The 17,208-nt window shown below is 45.8% G+C and overlaps 1 protein-coding gene across 1 annotated transcript; it reads left to right on the top strand.

The window, feature by feature from the left end:
* Positions 1-2,213: 2,213 nt before the first annotated feature.
* On the top strand, positions 2,214-15,662 carry LOC129384252 (uncharacterized). Its single transcript, XM_055069466.1, has 7 exons — positions 2,214-2,258; positions 3,754-3,786; positions 4,866-4,895; positions 7,284-7,511; positions 11,817-11,835; positions 13,472-13,569; positions 15,370-15,662. Exons 1-7 carry the CDS (start codon positions 2,255-2,257, stop codon positions 15,555-15,557), a joined length of 600 nt encoding a protein of 199 aa, XP_054925441.1. The 5' UTR covers positions 2,214-2,254; the 3' UTR covers positions 15,558-15,662.
* Positions 15,663-17,208: the final 1,546 nt, after the last annotated feature.

Genomic DNA, 17,208 nt, shown 5'->3' with positions numbered 1-17,208 from the left:
GGAAAATAAACTTCACTTCACTTCACTTCACTTCACCCCGCATCCCCTTTCATGTTAAACGAGCTTCGCATATCTTTTCAATGCGCACGCCATACGGGTTTCAGCTGCTATCTTCTCACTCCAGCATCGATATTCATGGGATTCTGCAGCGTCGTGAATCCGCAACAGGGATTTGCAGTTTGTCCATTGTACAGAGGGCTACTGTTTCTGAATACCCCTCTTTGTCAAAGCCGGACGTGTGGACAGTAGTATAGAGACCTTGGAGGGCCACACTTTTCGAGCATGGTCAATAAATCATACTGGAGGCGGGACAATGCTTCCATGAACATCTGAGCCGAACATTACTGGCTTCCATACAGCGGGGAACGTACAATAACGCTGCAAAGGTGGCTCACGCTGTCGCACGGCTCCATTAAACCCGTGCAATTAAAACTGCACATGACTCCATGGCACCCTGACACGGCCATTGGAAAGACGCCATGAGCAACATAAACTTTATCAATGCCCTCAAAACTGTCCGCAACGGTAACAATGTTGGTGACAATTTTTGAGCGTACTGCATGTTACCGTACTTCTCTGTAAGATTACCGCGGGCAACGAGGATGGTATCTTCAATAACGCATTCGCACACGCGTAGTACACGCGGACGCAACATGCATTAGCACGTCCCGCAAGAAGCAGCTGGTCGAGACAAGTGTCCCAAGCAAGGTGAAATAGTGTTCATTGCCAGCAAAGCACTTACGGCACCCTTCAGCAGGCCCGAGCGCAGGGTGCGTACAAAAGAGCCGCGGCCTGAATGTAGAGCACATATCGGTGTAGCTATTGAGGCCCCAACGTGAGTTGCAGACGCACGAAACATGTCATAAGTCATCGCCCACGGTGTACACTTGTCCTGCGCCGAATTCTAGTTTCGAGAAGTAGTTCTTATATAAACGACTTGTCCCATCACTAATTCATGGTAGTTTATACTTTTACACTTTTCGTCCTTGTCGGGCTCTTTGGCTCTTCACGTAACGCTAAACGTATAGCTACGCGCGTACTAGAGAGGTGTTTCCATGAACACACTGCCTCTTAAACGCGAGTCGCCGAAGGCGCTGAGCGTCAACCCGTAATGATCTTTCAGTTGTCACAGTTCGTGTCCTGCGAGAAATGCACAGGACTGCCGTGTTCTATTTCTTCTAGGTTTTTCTTTCTTGTCAAAGCAGTCAGGATCATGCTGATCAGTTCTTCTTTATGTTGCCTCGATTATCACTGTGATCCTGAAGGTATTGCATCGTAATAATCAGCCTATGCTTTTTTTGTTCAATGAATAGCTTCCGGGATCCTGAAGCTGTGGGTATCCTGCCCAATATTACCTGGAAATTGAGCAGTTTGGCTTGCCCGGCATCTTTTAAAAGTCTTATGTGCCAGCCTCTTTCTCCCACGCATGAAGTTGGACAAACACAGTATCAGCACTGTTTCTATTGGCGCACATCACAACATCGGTTCAGTAAATAGTGGTGCTGTCGACGACTCGGTGGAGTCGGGAAACAGCTTCGAGTTGTGATACGTCACAGAATACGGAGTTTAACGTCTTCTCTTTTACCACGGTTCACTCACGTACGCGTCCTGCTTACGAAAAAGGCCCACTCACGCACGCACATAGAAATTCTAACTTGCGTGGCGCACTGATTGAAAAAGTTGTGTGACAGCGCATTTATGTTATGTTTTTTTTTACGCTGCCTTAATTGATGCATCCCTCGGACCACATTACCACAATTTTTCAGAGCCGCAGGAGTTGGGCAAAACATTTTCATCACTTTTAGCTAACTTTTCGTATGACTTAATAATATATTTATTGATGCACTGTAGTTTGTTTTCTCCACGCTTCTTCTAATAGCTCCCTTCATGTGTTCGCCTGATCCTGTTCCAGCCGTGATTTAACCATCATTTAGCTCGCCGGGTTGTGAAACAGGCAAACACGGTGGACTCTTCATTTCACTGTCAAGTATTATCATCCTTCCCATGTGTCGTTTGTCACTGGAACCGGACGTAACGAGAATTCAACACGCCGTTCTTTTCTTCGTTATTTTTAATTATTTGTTTGACCAAAGTATACTTCACAGTCTCTTCACCCTCCTAGCATCCGATTCCTTGTTTGCCTCCTGTAGCGGGTCGCCCCATTTCACTTCGCACGAGCCGAGTAGACAATAAGAAAAAGAAGAGGCCAACGGATACCGGCCCTGGTCTGTTGTGCTCCAGCTCGCTGAAGACCATGGGTAAGCGGTCGTGCGGTGTTCAATTGTGACTTGATCATGAGGTCGCACTTCCTCGGGAGTAAGAAAGCCACTTCGGCAGGCCCATGGCAGCTTCCGAGTTCATCATTTCCTTTGGTACTGAGTTGGTTCACTCTATACCAGTGTTCCGTGGTTAAGGGCCGTGCCGTAGTCGCTACATAGACGGACCGTACAGAAGTCGTCGTTGTCGCCGAGCTGCACAGCCACATACGCGGAGAGAATCAGTGCGCTAACCCTTTAAATCTAGCCCATTGCTTCAGGTCCATCTCAGGATACGCATGGGTAGCTCTGAACGGCGCATTAGTTCGGCGTCCTTGATGACCTGCACCAGGTAAGTAATTTCGCCGAATGACGCCCGGCGATGCCTTAGCTTCCGTGTGATGTGTATCCTTCATAAAAAAAAATTAAGGTATGGTCTTTTTAGCGTGAAGCTTTTGTAAGTTTATAGCAGCACACCAAGAACACGGACAGGAATGAGGCAACGCACACACACGTGTGTTTTGTCCCTCTCACTGAGATCTCGGCGTTTCCCGTTGCAAACCCAAAAGCTGTCACGCTCGCTCTCGTGCATCTCCATCAGATCTCTGAAGACGCGACAGAGTTGTGGTTTGACACGGGAATATGGGCCTAGGCTCACAGTTCCGTTATTTACATCATCTTACTTTTTCCTTCTAGCAGGCAAACCTCGAGTAAACTTTAAAACACTATATAACCTACCGACCTGGCTTGAAAAAATTTTTTCCCTCTAGCATCATTTAACAGAAGTCGCGAGGTAGAAAATTGCTATTTGGGTTGACTTCTGTACGGAGTGCGCGTACATGAGTTATAAGTGTGTGGTAGGGAGTTCTAGATAAAATATTAGGTATGTGTGGTGTGCATTCATAAATGGCGGCCGCTTGTTTTTGGTCCACTTCTGGACTAAGCACAATGCCGGCAATAATTAGCTATCTTTGTATTGCGTAAGCTTAGCTCTTCATTTATGTGCGCGGAATTACGCTAATCCATTCCGCATATTCCTCAGCCGGCTCATACGACATTTTCTTTCTCTTGTAATCCTAATCTGTGCTCTATGGATTACACGACCTGTCACTATATAATCCGAACCGGAACACGTGCTACCTACGCTTGCTCGCCAATAAATCTTACCGGATGTCTCTCAAGGAACCTACGCTCACCTGTTTCCATGTCATGGCTGTTGTCTCTAGGAACATTTAGCAGCCTGCTTATCCTAATCCCCTAGCTTTACAGATCTGACGCACATTATTTTCACAGCAATAACATGCTTCGCAAACGCAAATATGAAAAAGAAAGAAACGTAGACATTTACGCAGTCACACTCTTTGTTGCAGTGACTATGTTCTTCTCTTTGCTTGTTTTTTCTCCGTGGTAATTTTGTTACCCCGCGTGAGATATCACACTGTTAAAGAATTGTGACATACTATATATTGTTTTCGCTCTCTGTCACTTTATTTTGTAGCTGTATTCAGCGAGATGTACCAGGCGTCTCTGCGTAAGTTCTTTGATCTTCTTGGCATGACTCGAAATTCCGAATATCCGGCTAAATGTAACTGTAGCGGTGTCACTCCGGTGCACTGACTCTTCACTCTGCATAAACATGAGCCATAATTTTTTTAATTTCCGGGCTTGCAGAGGCAGTAGCGTAACCACTTCATGCGACCGGCTTCAGAACTAAAGACGAACGAGTAGAAAAAAAACAATTAAAAATAACAAGCCGGAGCCCAAACTCACTGGGCATATTTACGTTCGTACTAGTCTTCGATATAATCGGAAAGTCTAGGGCAAAACATGGTAGCTGAAACGAACAGGCTCACATGGATACATCTGCGGCTGTCTTTGTAACCATGCATTGGAAATAGAACAATAGCAAGAGGGTAGCATAAAAAACGAGACGAGGACAAAGAAAGTGGTAAAAAACGGGGGCTTGTGTATGTCGTCTCTTTTTCTCGTATTGTTCCACCCAAAATACTCTCGTAAACGCGTTCGTTATGAGACATGACTCCAGAAATATTCAGAGAGAGAATTTATTGAAAAAAAGGCGGAGAGGTTGGCCTCAGCTAGCGGGCCAGAAACAATTATGTGTGTATAGGTACCCATTAGGCAAGTTTCTCATAAAATATATTACGACATTACCACACTTTAGAAAATTTGCTTTTAGAACAATAAAACGGTCAATTGTTTAAATTGTTGATGAGTAACAGTCCTTAGTCTCATCAACTATGCAAAATGCGGCTTTACGGGGAAACTTAGCATTTTTTTTTTGCATAATTGAGTTTCTACAAACAGGGCGTCATTTCTTCAATGGAACAAAACAAGCCCAACGTTTCAAAATATGTAGATGAAAGAAAAGGTAATACATAGCGCGCACAACGTCTCTTATGTTACGCCTGTTTCCAACGACCATTCTCGTTGTCATCTTCAATTATCTGCCGCTTGTAGCAAGTGATTGCAACTGCAAAACAATTTCAACTGAAGTTTGATGCTCAGTTGCGAAGGAGCTCAATGGAAATGACTCAGCACTTCTTAATATGACATTTCCTTAATATGCCATTTTCTTTGCCTTGTGCGCAGTACCGCTTCCACCGAACAAACCGTTGCCAGGTAAGTTCAATCGTGTGGCTCTCTTTAAATAGAATACTAAATTTGCCATAGCATTCAATTCATTCAGATGGGCTCAGATAGGAAGTCAAGAAATATCAAACCACTGCTTCACCTTTTTAGGGGTGTGCGAATTGTAATTTCTGCGAGCGAATTGAATATGAATCGAGTAGTGCCAGAAGGGAAACGAATCGAATATCGAACCCCCTCCTGGCGTTCCCCTCCCTTCAGGGGTGCTGCACTTGGGAGATGAGCCTGCGCGCTAAATTTCTCTCGAAATTCTCGTGAGCACGGAAAAAAAAAAGCGATGTTTGGGCCACTCCCATGGTGGCCATGTTCCATGTGGTGCCCCAAGCGCACCAATTGAGGTGGGGACGCCTTCGCGTTGGAGACAAGTGGCCTTTTTTCCAAGCGTTGAGGTCCCATAATGGCCGAGCACCAGGCCGGGAGAGCGCCTGTATCTTTTTCACCGGTAGGTGCCCGGCGGCAGCACTTTGCTCCCACAGCCGCGTCGGATGCTCTTCAACTGGGCCGTCTCTGGTCAGCGTAGGCACGGACGACCATTTCTAGTGAATAAGAAATAACATGCCAACCACAAAGGACGGGATTGTGTGGCCCCAGCGCATCGCGAGTCATTAATAACAATGAATTTCGTTTGCCTCTATAGCAGTGGGCCCTATTGGCGCGTCCGCTTCTCCGAGTGCCGCAGGGGCCGCCAATTGTTAAGCACCGTCGCTTGGCGCTTCAGGGTCCAGCAGAGAAGCGAACTCAATGACCGCACTGCCCATAGCACACACAACAAGTGTTTTTTGCATTCCGCTCCTGCTGGAATGCGGCCTCCAAGGTGGTTATCGAGCCGGTGACCTCTAGCTCAGCATCCCAACGCACCATAGCGACTGAACTAACACAGCAGGTGTTTTGCCGGTGGTGCTGCAGATGACAGCGCCACCACAAGTTAACAACGCGAGCGAGAGTCAAACTGGAAAAGAGAAATGGCAGGACCAGCGTGTAACAGTCATTCAAATTGTGGGGTCTTCACGTCACGAAGCTGAATAGCGGGTAACTGAGCCCGCCGCGTAGTGGACGACTCCGGATTTATTTTTCACCACGTGGTGGTTTTTGTAATGTGCTCCGAAAACACGGGGCATACGAGATTTCTCGATTTCCGGCCTCTCAGAAATGTGGGAGTCGCGGCTGGGATTCGAACCCAAGAACTCGATGTCAGTACAGCGCGGCGCCATAACCGATAAGCACCCACGCCGAGCCTGCAGCGCTGACTTTTAAACGTTAGTTTTTTTTTAATTTTCATACCGACGTCACACGGATCCTTAAAATAATGCAAGAAGAACAATGGTATGCACGGAGAATCATCACAAGTAACCAAGAAAAACAGAACGAGGAAACAAAACAGCAGTGATAATATTGTTACGGGCTAACTCCTTGGACTAACGAAGAAGACGACGATCACTGGGACGTTGCGCCTGTTCAGCCATCTTTGTCATCCGTGTACATAGCCTGTAAATAGTCTCTCGCCGTTACATGGCTTTCTACGTGTAACATTCAGGAATGATGGCGGCTTATACTCCGTTTCAGACATCAGGTGCAACGCTCTGCAGGCTAGAGATACTTTTTTGCAGTGGCTGCGTCCGTACTCAAATAGTTCGATGTTTTTCATACCAATTGTGCGAAACTGTCCTTTATGTAAGCTCAGTGTTGAATGAAAATGTTTTAATAGCTAGAAACCAGCAAACTGTGCTATACGACTATCTGATGTGTTGTTTTAGAACAATTAGTTTTCCGTTACGTTTCTTTTCGTTTTTCTTTTTTTTTTTTTTTTTATTGACAGCCCCTCACGGCAGCCTCACGTGCAGGCTTGAGCGGAGAAACGCCGTTGGTACGCTGTACCGTTGGCGTCAGCGAAGCATGGACGGACCGCGCGGAGTGATACATTTTCGTCACCGCGAACTACTTGCGTGGCTTCCGCAGTGTTGCATCGGATGTCTTAAACGGAGTTTCGTTTCATATTACTGTATTTTTTCCTTTACTTGAACTGTTAGTGAGGGCAATCGGAAAAAGAAAAAGACAGGTCATTGCTTGTCCTGTAATTTCTCTCTTTTCTCGCCTATAGCTCACGGTTTTAACCTTTAACGACAGGTTACGAACTACAGGCCTAACCTAGACAAAAAAATTATTATAGACCTTTACTTCTGAGGGGATTACGCTGCACAGAGGGGTTGCGTGAGTGTTTTATAGTGACTCGCATTTTACAAAGTACACATCTGCTTGGACTATAGCATACGACGAAATCAGTAACCCTGAATGAACGGATTCGTGAGCCGCTCGATGTTCTGCAGTTCGTATGAATCACGACGGCTTGCCTTTTTCTCGCAGACGAGACCGGCTTCCACGACTACTTCTCGCCGCCCCCGGTGGGTCAGAGCTACGACGATCCCAACTACAACAACTACTACTACTACCCTCCCGCACCGCAACCCTTTCCACAACCTCCCCCGCCACCTCCGGTTCTCGCCTTTCCTCCTCCTCCTCCTCCTCCTCCTCCAGAATTTGACCTCCTTCCCTTCAATCCTCCTCCCGTGGCTCGCAACCCCAGACTTGATGGTGGGCCTTCATCTCCTTGACTTTGAGTGTGTTACTTCGCATCTTGTTTTTTCTCTTATTTTTCAACGACAAAGCAAGCATAATATGGCGACTCCTATATAACAAATCCGGGTACAGACAAATTGGCGTCTAAATTGAACACGCAAAACATGGCAATATTCAATGAACATGAGTGTCTTATAGCGAACTGGACATTGGACATAACGCACTCCGAATGCCTACAGCCAGCAGCACATAAGCGCCAGCGCCGGTGTCTTATGCTTTTAGTCTTTCTTGTTTCCTGTTTTTTTTTTTTTTTGCTTGTGCTTTTGTGCACATGTTAGCGCGCAAGCAGATACGGTGCGATACGACGCATACCCAGATAGAGAACCTACAGATAGCGTCGAGTTGCGGTGTTACAAGTGCTGCTGCAAGAGTCAGGCTGCTATGGGGTGTTTGAGCACTACTACGAGTGCTTCATTTTTTAGCGCGCGTAATCAACTCTCCACAAACATTCGTACGTGTTTGTTATATCCGGTGACGAGTAAGTAGCCAGGTTATTATTTATGCCAGTTTAATATCAGACTTCTTGCAGCGCCGTAACCAGTTCGTTATAAAAGGGCCGACTTTCTAACACAGACAAATCCGGATATAATGGGTCCCGCCGGGAATAACCGGACGTATCCGGGAAACCGATACAAGCTGCGAATGTGGGCTTCCGCCGGGCTTTCAGCAAAGGGAGCGACGCTCCTCAGCCGCGCGCAATGGACGCGATGCGGCCGTGTTCAGTCGACTATCCGACACGGCGAAGAGAGCAGGCCGAAAATTCAGATGGGCCAGACTGCGGACGACTTAGCGCGGGCACGTTATTCTCGACATACAACACATTGCGACGGTCACTGCTTTGCCGAGAAACGCTCACTGCAGGACCCATCGAGAACGCGCGCCCGCTGCCGCTTGGCTAAACTGGTGTAGCGGTTCACCAAGCACGAGAAGTGGTCACGCGGAAGCGAAGGTCCCACTTAACGAACTCGCAGCGTAGCGGGTCTGTGATCCGCTGTGAGCGTCTGTCGCGGCGAGGAAGCGCTCAGCTAGAGCTCAGTAGTACAAAGCTTGAGATACAGGGCGCGATCAGAGAGGTGGTCACTGAGAGGCCAGTCAGAGCGCGTGTCGCGGTGAGGTGTGTGGAGCAAGTGAGTCGAAGCCGGGACTTAGTAGTCCGGATTACGCGGGAAACTAGAGCTGTGGTGCTCTACTCATGTTCAACAGTTTTTTGTCTGGAGCCAGGGCTCGCAGAGATCAAACTTGTTAACAGGCCGTCCTCATGAATGCGCAGTCTGTCATATGAGGCAGGGGAGGGTACATTGGTACCCGCAGTGTAGAACCGTTTGTAACAAACATTTATGATGCGTTCGTCAAAGGGACTGACAACCACTTTTCATGGTATACCCACTTTTTTTAGTGCAATGGAAAGCTTACCCGCCAGAGCGTCTAATCATGAGAACGTGAAAAACGCCGTTTGACGTTCTTTATCAGAATTTTTTGATCTCCATAGAAGATGAAGTCGTTAACTAGAAGCATGCTTTTCACTGTGGTAGGTGAGCGCGATAGCGATTATAGGCCGGCACTAGTGGGAGCCAGTCGACAAGTGCGGCCGTAGGTCTGAGAAAGTATTTTATTTGTCGAGTCGATGTTGCTACGATTCATGTTTTTGAAAGTAATGAAGTATTTATGCGGTAATAGCTACGTGCTTTTGCGGTTTCCTGCCCAACTGCTTTGGTATTTGTCTAGTCAAAACGAAACCAAGCGCATCGAATCGAAACGAAGCTTTTACACGTGGCACGCGGTTCGTGTTGCGGTAGCCAAGCGTGCACTTCTTATTTCCGATGTCACCTTACAAAGACCTAAGCTAGCTGGAACAAAGGATTTTAGCTGGCATGCGTGCTCAGAGTTCAGATCCTTACGAAGTAGCACCCGAACGTCATGTTTCGATGGACGAAAGCGGCAGCGGAAGCGACGAACTCGACTTGCACGATAAACCACCGCCCCGCCACAAGCAGCGCGCCGTGAGAATGGCGATTAGTAAAGGCTCACTCACACTAGGCCAACCCGACCGCGATTTCGGTTTGCCGACTGTCGGCGACAGTGTTTTTTGTATACTTTCGTGTCGGCGCCTTTGTGACACTGTGCCGACGCCGACAATCTGCCGACGGTCGGCGAAGAGCTCGGCGTCGGTGCATTGTGACAGAGGCGCCGACACGAGGGTAAACGGCACAATTTACGGCACAACTCGTCGATGACATCTTGTACCACAGGGAGATCATAAAAGTCTGGGTACTTGCAAACTCGTGCTATACTCGCGCACGTACAACAGTATGTGCGCCGCCATGCATGTGGGACGACGCAAGCGCCGCTCGTTGGCGTGGGCTTTCTTTACTTCGTGCTATGCATAGAATAAAGCGCAAGTGTCCGATAATATACTAACTACAAATTTCAGCAATAATTGTACTGCACCCTAATGACGGTCGACTTACGTACAGTAATCTCTTGACTACATTTCGAAGTATCACGATTTCACCGCCAGGCCTCACTACTTGGTGCTTTTTCTGACTTTCCTTACCAATTTAAAATTATATTTCCTGCTTCAATCCCAAACAGCGTGCTGGTTTCTATCACTATAAATATGGTCATTTCATTTCCGTCAGCGTCTCACAACACATTCTGGCCAGTTGTCAGTCCCTTTAACGCTCCCACGTTACATATTTAGAGCTACAATGCTCGACTTTACGAGCAGCCCAGCTACGTGACTCTTGCTGAAGCTCGTTTAAACAACGCAGCAACTAAAACAGTGAAAAACAATGAATAAAGAACGCTTGCGAAACCAAAAAATTGCATGTTCAAAACGAAATAACAAAGTCGTACTAATGCTGAAATTTTATTTACGGCCCTGGTTGCAACCGTATTGAATTCGATGGGTCGAGGCCAACTTCGCTATAAGGGAGGTATTTCGTGTGAATATTCGCGAAGAAGTTTTGCGTATTTGATAGTCAGCATACTTCGCTAAACATGTGTTTTCGTTATCGAGCAGCTTTGTTGGCCTGCATCCCTTCTCCTCGGCTATGCTCTAACTGTGAGAGAAATTAGCATTTAATTTCACGATGAAGCTTCATTGTATTGCAAGTTGTACAAAATATCTTATTTAAAAATAAGATTGCGTAAGTGAGTGTGCAGGATTCCAATGTCGGCACCCCTGTGAAATACCAAACGAGTTTCAATTACACAGCATGATCCATTTACAAATCGTGAGCTGCAATGTATAGTTAATCGCCGTACTTTTCAAGCCAACAGAGCATGTACTTTGGCCAATCGTATTGAACTCTTTTAAAGAAAAACTCACTTGCACGACCTCTTCAGGATGAAAAAAAAAAAAAGAAGCTTGATAATTTCCACGTAGTGTGGGATAAGTGTACGAAGCGGTCAACTCACAAGGGCAGCATATCATTACAGTTCAGGGATTTACACATTTTCTTTTTCAGTTTGCGGTGCAAATGTGTTATGGAGCAGCTTTGGCCTGTGAGCAAAACGTATTACTCTAGGGAGGTAAACATGAGCGGCTGGGATGGTTGCACCACCTGGTGACGCACAGCCTAACCAGCTAAGAATCGGGCCTATTATTTCAGTCAATTGCAACATTATATTTAGCTGCTTGTGTTGAGTGTCGACAACGACATAATCTTAACATGGCAGCCTCTTTTTTTTTATTGTATACCACGATAACACTCATGTAAGCGCCACGAGGCGTCACCACCGGCGCTGTTGCTACCGTCCAGGTGTTTGGTAACCTGATATACCTTGACGATTAATACTTCAATGAACAAGCTAAAAACTATCTAATTCTTCGTTGAGGCATACATATAATTATTTGTAATAAATATACTTGTTGGACATATTGTACTTCCTTTCGGGCTTTATTATAAGAAAAATGATTTATTGTATGTGTAATCCAATTGATGCTAATCCTGTATTGCGCCTCCGAGTTGGCGGCAGTAAGAAGTGCTATTAAAAATGCAAAAGGTCTATTTGTGTAGTCTATGTAGCCGCAAAATTGTTGACTAAGCTCACACGTACAGCCGACTGCCTTCAGCTAACGAACGCGGCTGCGAATTTTGTTTTGCCTTTATGCTACAGGGTTGACCACGAGACCGTACACTTATGGTAGAGAAATTGAAGTGCATTAAAACCATCATAAAACGTTAGAGAACATTCTTGTGCTTTGCGCTTAGCCCGTTTGTCTTCAAGAGCACTTTCACTTTCTTCCTTTCCCAGCCCCAACCTCCAAGGAAATGTGAGTGTTTGAGTCTTTATACATTTGTTATCATGCAGTTGGTCTTATACGTCTTTGGTGCATAGGCTTATTCCATTACGTTACAGATACACACACACACACACACGCATATAATATATATATATATATATATATATATATATATATATATATATATATATATATATATATATATATACACGATAATACACGTAAAATAAACGATGCGTTATTTCCAACGTTTCGGCTGGGGTCCGGCCTTCGCCAGGGAATACATGAAACGGTAAGGCGTTGTTCTTAAATGCGTACATGGCACAGGGGCCGCCCCTATGCGCTTAGCCACATTGTTGCTGTAGGGAGCTTGCACCGTGACGAATCAACAATATATATATATATATATATATATATATATATATATATATATATATATATATATATATATGTCGGGCTAATTATATATGTAGGTGGAATGAAAAGAATAATTTCAGCATCTCCGAGCGACGGCATACAACATTACATTTGTTCTCACCAGCTACATGGCATTCGCATATTTTTACAGTTTGGTTAAAGTTGCATGGGACACTTTGTGTAATGCACAAGGATTGTCAGCAGCCTCCACAACTTACAAATGAAGCGTGGCGCAACTCCAGGCAGACTACAGGCCGCATAATCCTTGAATCTTTTCCCCTTACGGGACATTTGAACAAATACCAGAGGGCCCGGTGCCGCAAGAAACACCGAAATAAAGGTACGCACGTGACATTTAACACCATTTTATAAATCGCACCATTGAAGGTGAAAACAGATTTGTAACGAAACGCGCTGGAGCCGTATTTTATATGGTTTCTTCCAGTCTGAATAAATCAAATTGTTGTCATCCCACGCGCCTTGTGGTCGATGCTGTTTATGTCACAAGACGTGCGACTTCGCTCGAGCAAACGACGAACGACAGGACGAATAGGAAAATGAGCACAATCGACACGAAACACGGTTTCGGCAATGTGGTGCATGACACTTCGGTAAACGCACGTTTTCAGTTCGATGCGAACCCCAACCGTGTCGGCAGGTCATCTTGTGATCTGTTGTGCCGTCACAATAAAAGTGGATTTTTAAACAATAAGTGGTTGGAAGTTAGGGGACCCATGCCACCGGGCGCATAGAAAGCAAAGAAAAATGAAAAATCAGGCGCGAGGAGGCTACAAGATAACGCAAAGGACCTCCTGTATAGTTTTCAGGATCTTGCGTGTAAATTAAGCCCCTTCAGTACGATATTTCTAAAACTCCCTACTCGCTCCTAAGCCGCAGCGGTGAGGGAATCGTGAATGGCCTGCTGCATCTCAGCTCCAGGTTGCGGGTAAATTCGCCGCCGACACCCAAAACGTTCTCCCGAGTCCGAGGTGCAAGCATAAAGGTGACATACAGTGCTTGGCCCACTGTTATCCCAGCACTGGCGGTGCTAAAGATTGCCTAATTGTCACTGCCAATTATTCGACATCTCCACTTCCGCTTAACGGCGGTCGACGTTATTCCCCAGATGCGGTGCCCCACATGGCAGCGTTGTACGATTCATATTGTTTGCACGCTCAAAATATTAACTACATATGCTCGCTTGATAGTCGTTGTCGCCTAAACAGAAAAAGCTTTCTCGTCATTTCAGGAGCCAGCCCACGGTGAACTTCATGGTGTACTGCACTATGTTCTTTCTCACCGCGTTCCTCCTCAGCCTGACAATCATGATCGCCTACGCGATTGTAGGTGAGTCCAACTTATGCGCCGCATGGTTTGTGACCCCTCTGCAGGAAGCTTTATAATATAGACGACAGCAGGCGCACTTTAAGCTTGCTTTAAGCACTACATGTTTTGCATTTGCATTAAGCGTATGAGCCCTGCCGAGCGTTTAAGTCTTAAAACGGTACTTACACACCGACAGTATCAAAAAAAAGAATTAGTTCGATATAGAAATATTAGTTTGTACGTGTTAAACTTGCAGGATGAGAAAGAAGCTTGAGAAGAAGCTGACGATAGCGCAATCAGCAGCGGAAGAAAATATGAGACGCGTTACTTTAAAAGAAGACAGGAAAGAGGTATTAAATATCACACTGTAGAATTGTTGTAAGAGGCCAACATACAAGGGCACCAAAACAGCATGGAGGAAATTTCTTGTACTTATCAACTGAATTAAAGAAATGATAAATTAATGGAAATGAAAGTGGATGAAAAAGCGATTGGCCATCGGTGGGATACGAACCCACGTCTGCGCATCACGCGGGCAATGCTCTGACCGACTGAACTACCGCGGCGCTGTTTTCCCATGCACCTTCTGGGGTATTCATGTTTGTCTACTAGAACTAATCCTGGGTGTGTTAGCCAGCGCCACCACACATAAGCCTTGGTGGCTGATGTGGAACATCCTTTGTGCCACAGGCGTCACGTGTACGTGGCCTTTTTGGGTGAAAGCAACATGTCAACCACACATGCTACCTGAAGGCATCGAGACCCTCGCTATGTTCTAGTAAATAAACATGAATACGCCAGATTGTGCATGGTTGAAAATACGCCGCGGCAGCGCAATTGGTACGAGCATGGCACGAGTAACGCGTAGACTTGGGTTCATATTCCACCTGCGGCCAGTTGATTTTTCATCCACCTTCATTTCCATTAATTTATAATTTCTTTAAATCATTCGATTAGTACAAGTAGTTTCCCCATGCTGTCCTTGGTGCCTTGGTTTCTTGGCGTCTTTTGATGACTAATAAAAACCGAGCCCCTCGGTTTCCTTTATCCTCGTTCACAGGAAAATTGTGACGTATATTTGCTGGTTGCTGGCATTTGTGTTCCCTGGCAGAGAGTGATAGAGGATGAGCTAGTTGGATGAGATAGCAAACTTTCACGAATAGGATGCAGCCAACTGAGGTAGGAATGGTCTAAATGGAGATTGCTTCCCAAGGCCTTTATTCACCAGTAAGTATAATTTGCTGCTGCTGCTGATGTTCTTTTTTGATGATGATATGATGGTGCTTATTGTAGTGGCTTTAGTGACTAGTATCAAGTGATGGTTTTACATGAGAGCTATCAGTGAGGCTTGCTGATTTCCTTCAGGGCACCTGGCAACAAAAGCCAAGAACGTCGTGACTTGACAAACTAATTAAACTGGTTTCAAAACTTCCATAATTCCCATAATACCCATGAAAACTTACAAACAGCAATTGGCTGAAGAATATGGCGGTGATTTGACTGTACCGTCACCTGTGTACAATAAAAATAGCTATAAAACGCAACTTTTTTTTTGCGCTCGACAGCAATAAATGAACTCTGCATGCACTCTGAGAACAAACCAAATCCAAATCGGTGCTCTTCTTTCAGTCCGATTAGTCATTTTGAAGACACTCAGGCGTTGGCTGTCTGTCGACGAGTGTCATCTCGTTGCGCGCTGGGCAGCATGTCAACCACTGACGTCTCCCCAAGAAAACGTTTACCTAACCAGATGCGGAGTTGGAAGCGCAGTTCGTTAACTGCCTTGATTATATTAAAAAGATCACCGGTTAATTAACGCAGTGAAGCGCTCGGTGGTCCCGGATCAGTGGACCGAGGAGGGGCCTCTTCGAATCGTGACGCGTCCGGCAGGGGACGCTGGCCACTTCGCTGGCGACGCGGTCGAGGCGACCACCGCGCCCTCTGGGAGCCAGCCTCCCACGTCTCGGCAGCTGCGCGAGGGCAGCACAGGGGTCGAGCGCACCAAATGACTTTTGACTGCGTCTCGTCGCTGCGGTCGACATTCTGCGCTTTCGTCATCGTTTCTTGCAGCTAGTACTGGTGCTTCATTGAAATAAACGAGAAATTCGGCTGGTTCTTTTGCACTAACCGTGATGGTAAGCAGCGCGGCGAAACGGCATGCAAGAGCGAAGTGACCGACACAAAGCGCCATGTGATATGAACCTCATTACCCGAGAGTTTCACCCCACGTGAGCTTAGATCACAAAATTTCCGCGGTGGATTTGAACGGAAATTTAAATCAAGGAAGTATTTTATCTTTGCACGTGTAAGCGAAACAGGACCTCCCTATGCACGGAATAAGTTTACCCTATTCATGTCTACGCAGGATTCCATAGGGGTCGTGCTCTTCAATAATCGCCTAAGTTCTGCTTAGACCACGTGTTTTAAATTACGGACGAAGTGGCTGGAGAAGAACTTGATGGTCTCCATACGGTCGCATTACGCATTGCCGGGCACTTGAAGCACTTATAATAAGCTGCTCTTGAAGCACCACAGCACTGACAAAAGGAACTGACAGACAATATTAATCAGGCGGATTTTTTTGTTTCCAGCGCTTTTTACCAACAGAGGTGACAGCGCACTGAAATTAATTTGTGAAGTTTGAAGCCAGGCATCACCCTCTTTGAATAGCTCTAATTATTCGCCAAAACTTGTACTTTGTGCTTCGCGCTATAAAAATTACGCCACGAGCTCACACCTACTCACCCAAATCGCTATTCTCACGCAGTGAGAAGGGTTTTGCGCTGCCGGTCGGTTATGAAAGAGCATTGCGCATGTATTGTCATCTGTGGTGAAATAACAAGGATGTTCACAGTTTGCATTTACTTTAAACAATATATGAAGCTGGAGTATGATGTCTATTTCCTTGCAGTCGGCACCATCACGTCGTATCATGCACTTTTTTGCCTATCAAGGAACACAGAGAAAAATAACTGTGTGGGAATAAAGGGTCGAGAATGCCCCCAAAAAATGACACGAGAATGTTATGCTCCGATAACGGGTACCGTTCTTAGAACTTCTGGGGTATAGTCACTTCTGGATATAGTAATGTCACTGCAGTATGAAACGTGGTTTTCTACCGAAGAGGTCAAGAATGAATTTTTTTGCAGTATAACACGAATAAACTTTTGGGAATATGCAATATTATCGCGATTTGCATAAAATTCCCTAAACCTGACGCAGCCAGTAATTCGTGTTGTCAGACAAACACAAAAAATGTCAACTTGGTGCTAATTACGCAAAATCTGGTAAGTAAATCGATTCTCAGACTGCAACAACATTTCGGAAGTGGTGATCTTTACCATGTAGTCGACGGTGAAAGCCGTGCAAGTTTGCATTTGCTCGACAATTCTTTTCTGCAAATCTGAAGGTGGGATCAGTGCCTTTGAATTTCAAATTTACAAGAAGCTTTGGGGCTTCAAGTGCCAAGTGCGCGACCTGACTGTGAGACACGCCGTAGACGGCGACTCCATATTAATTTTGACCACCTGGTAGTCTTTAACATGCCCCTAGATATAAGTACACGATCGCTTTTACATTTCGTCCTATAGAAATGCGGGCGCCGGGATCTGGCCACTGACCTCAAAGGTCAGCAGCGCAACGCACTGTGCAAATGCCGCG

The sequence above is a fragment of the Dermacentor andersoni genome, chromosome 8 (genome assembly GCF_023375885.2).
Source record: "Dermacentor andersoni chromosome 8, qqDerAnde1_hic_scaffold, whole genome shotgun sequence".
In the NCBI taxonomy this organism is placed as follows: Eukaryota; Metazoa; Arthropoda; class Arachnida; order Ixodida; family Ixodidae; genus Dermacentor; species Dermacentor andersoni.
Note: the sequence above shows the minus strand (reverse complement) of the source record. Positions and strands in the feature narration are given on the sequence as shown.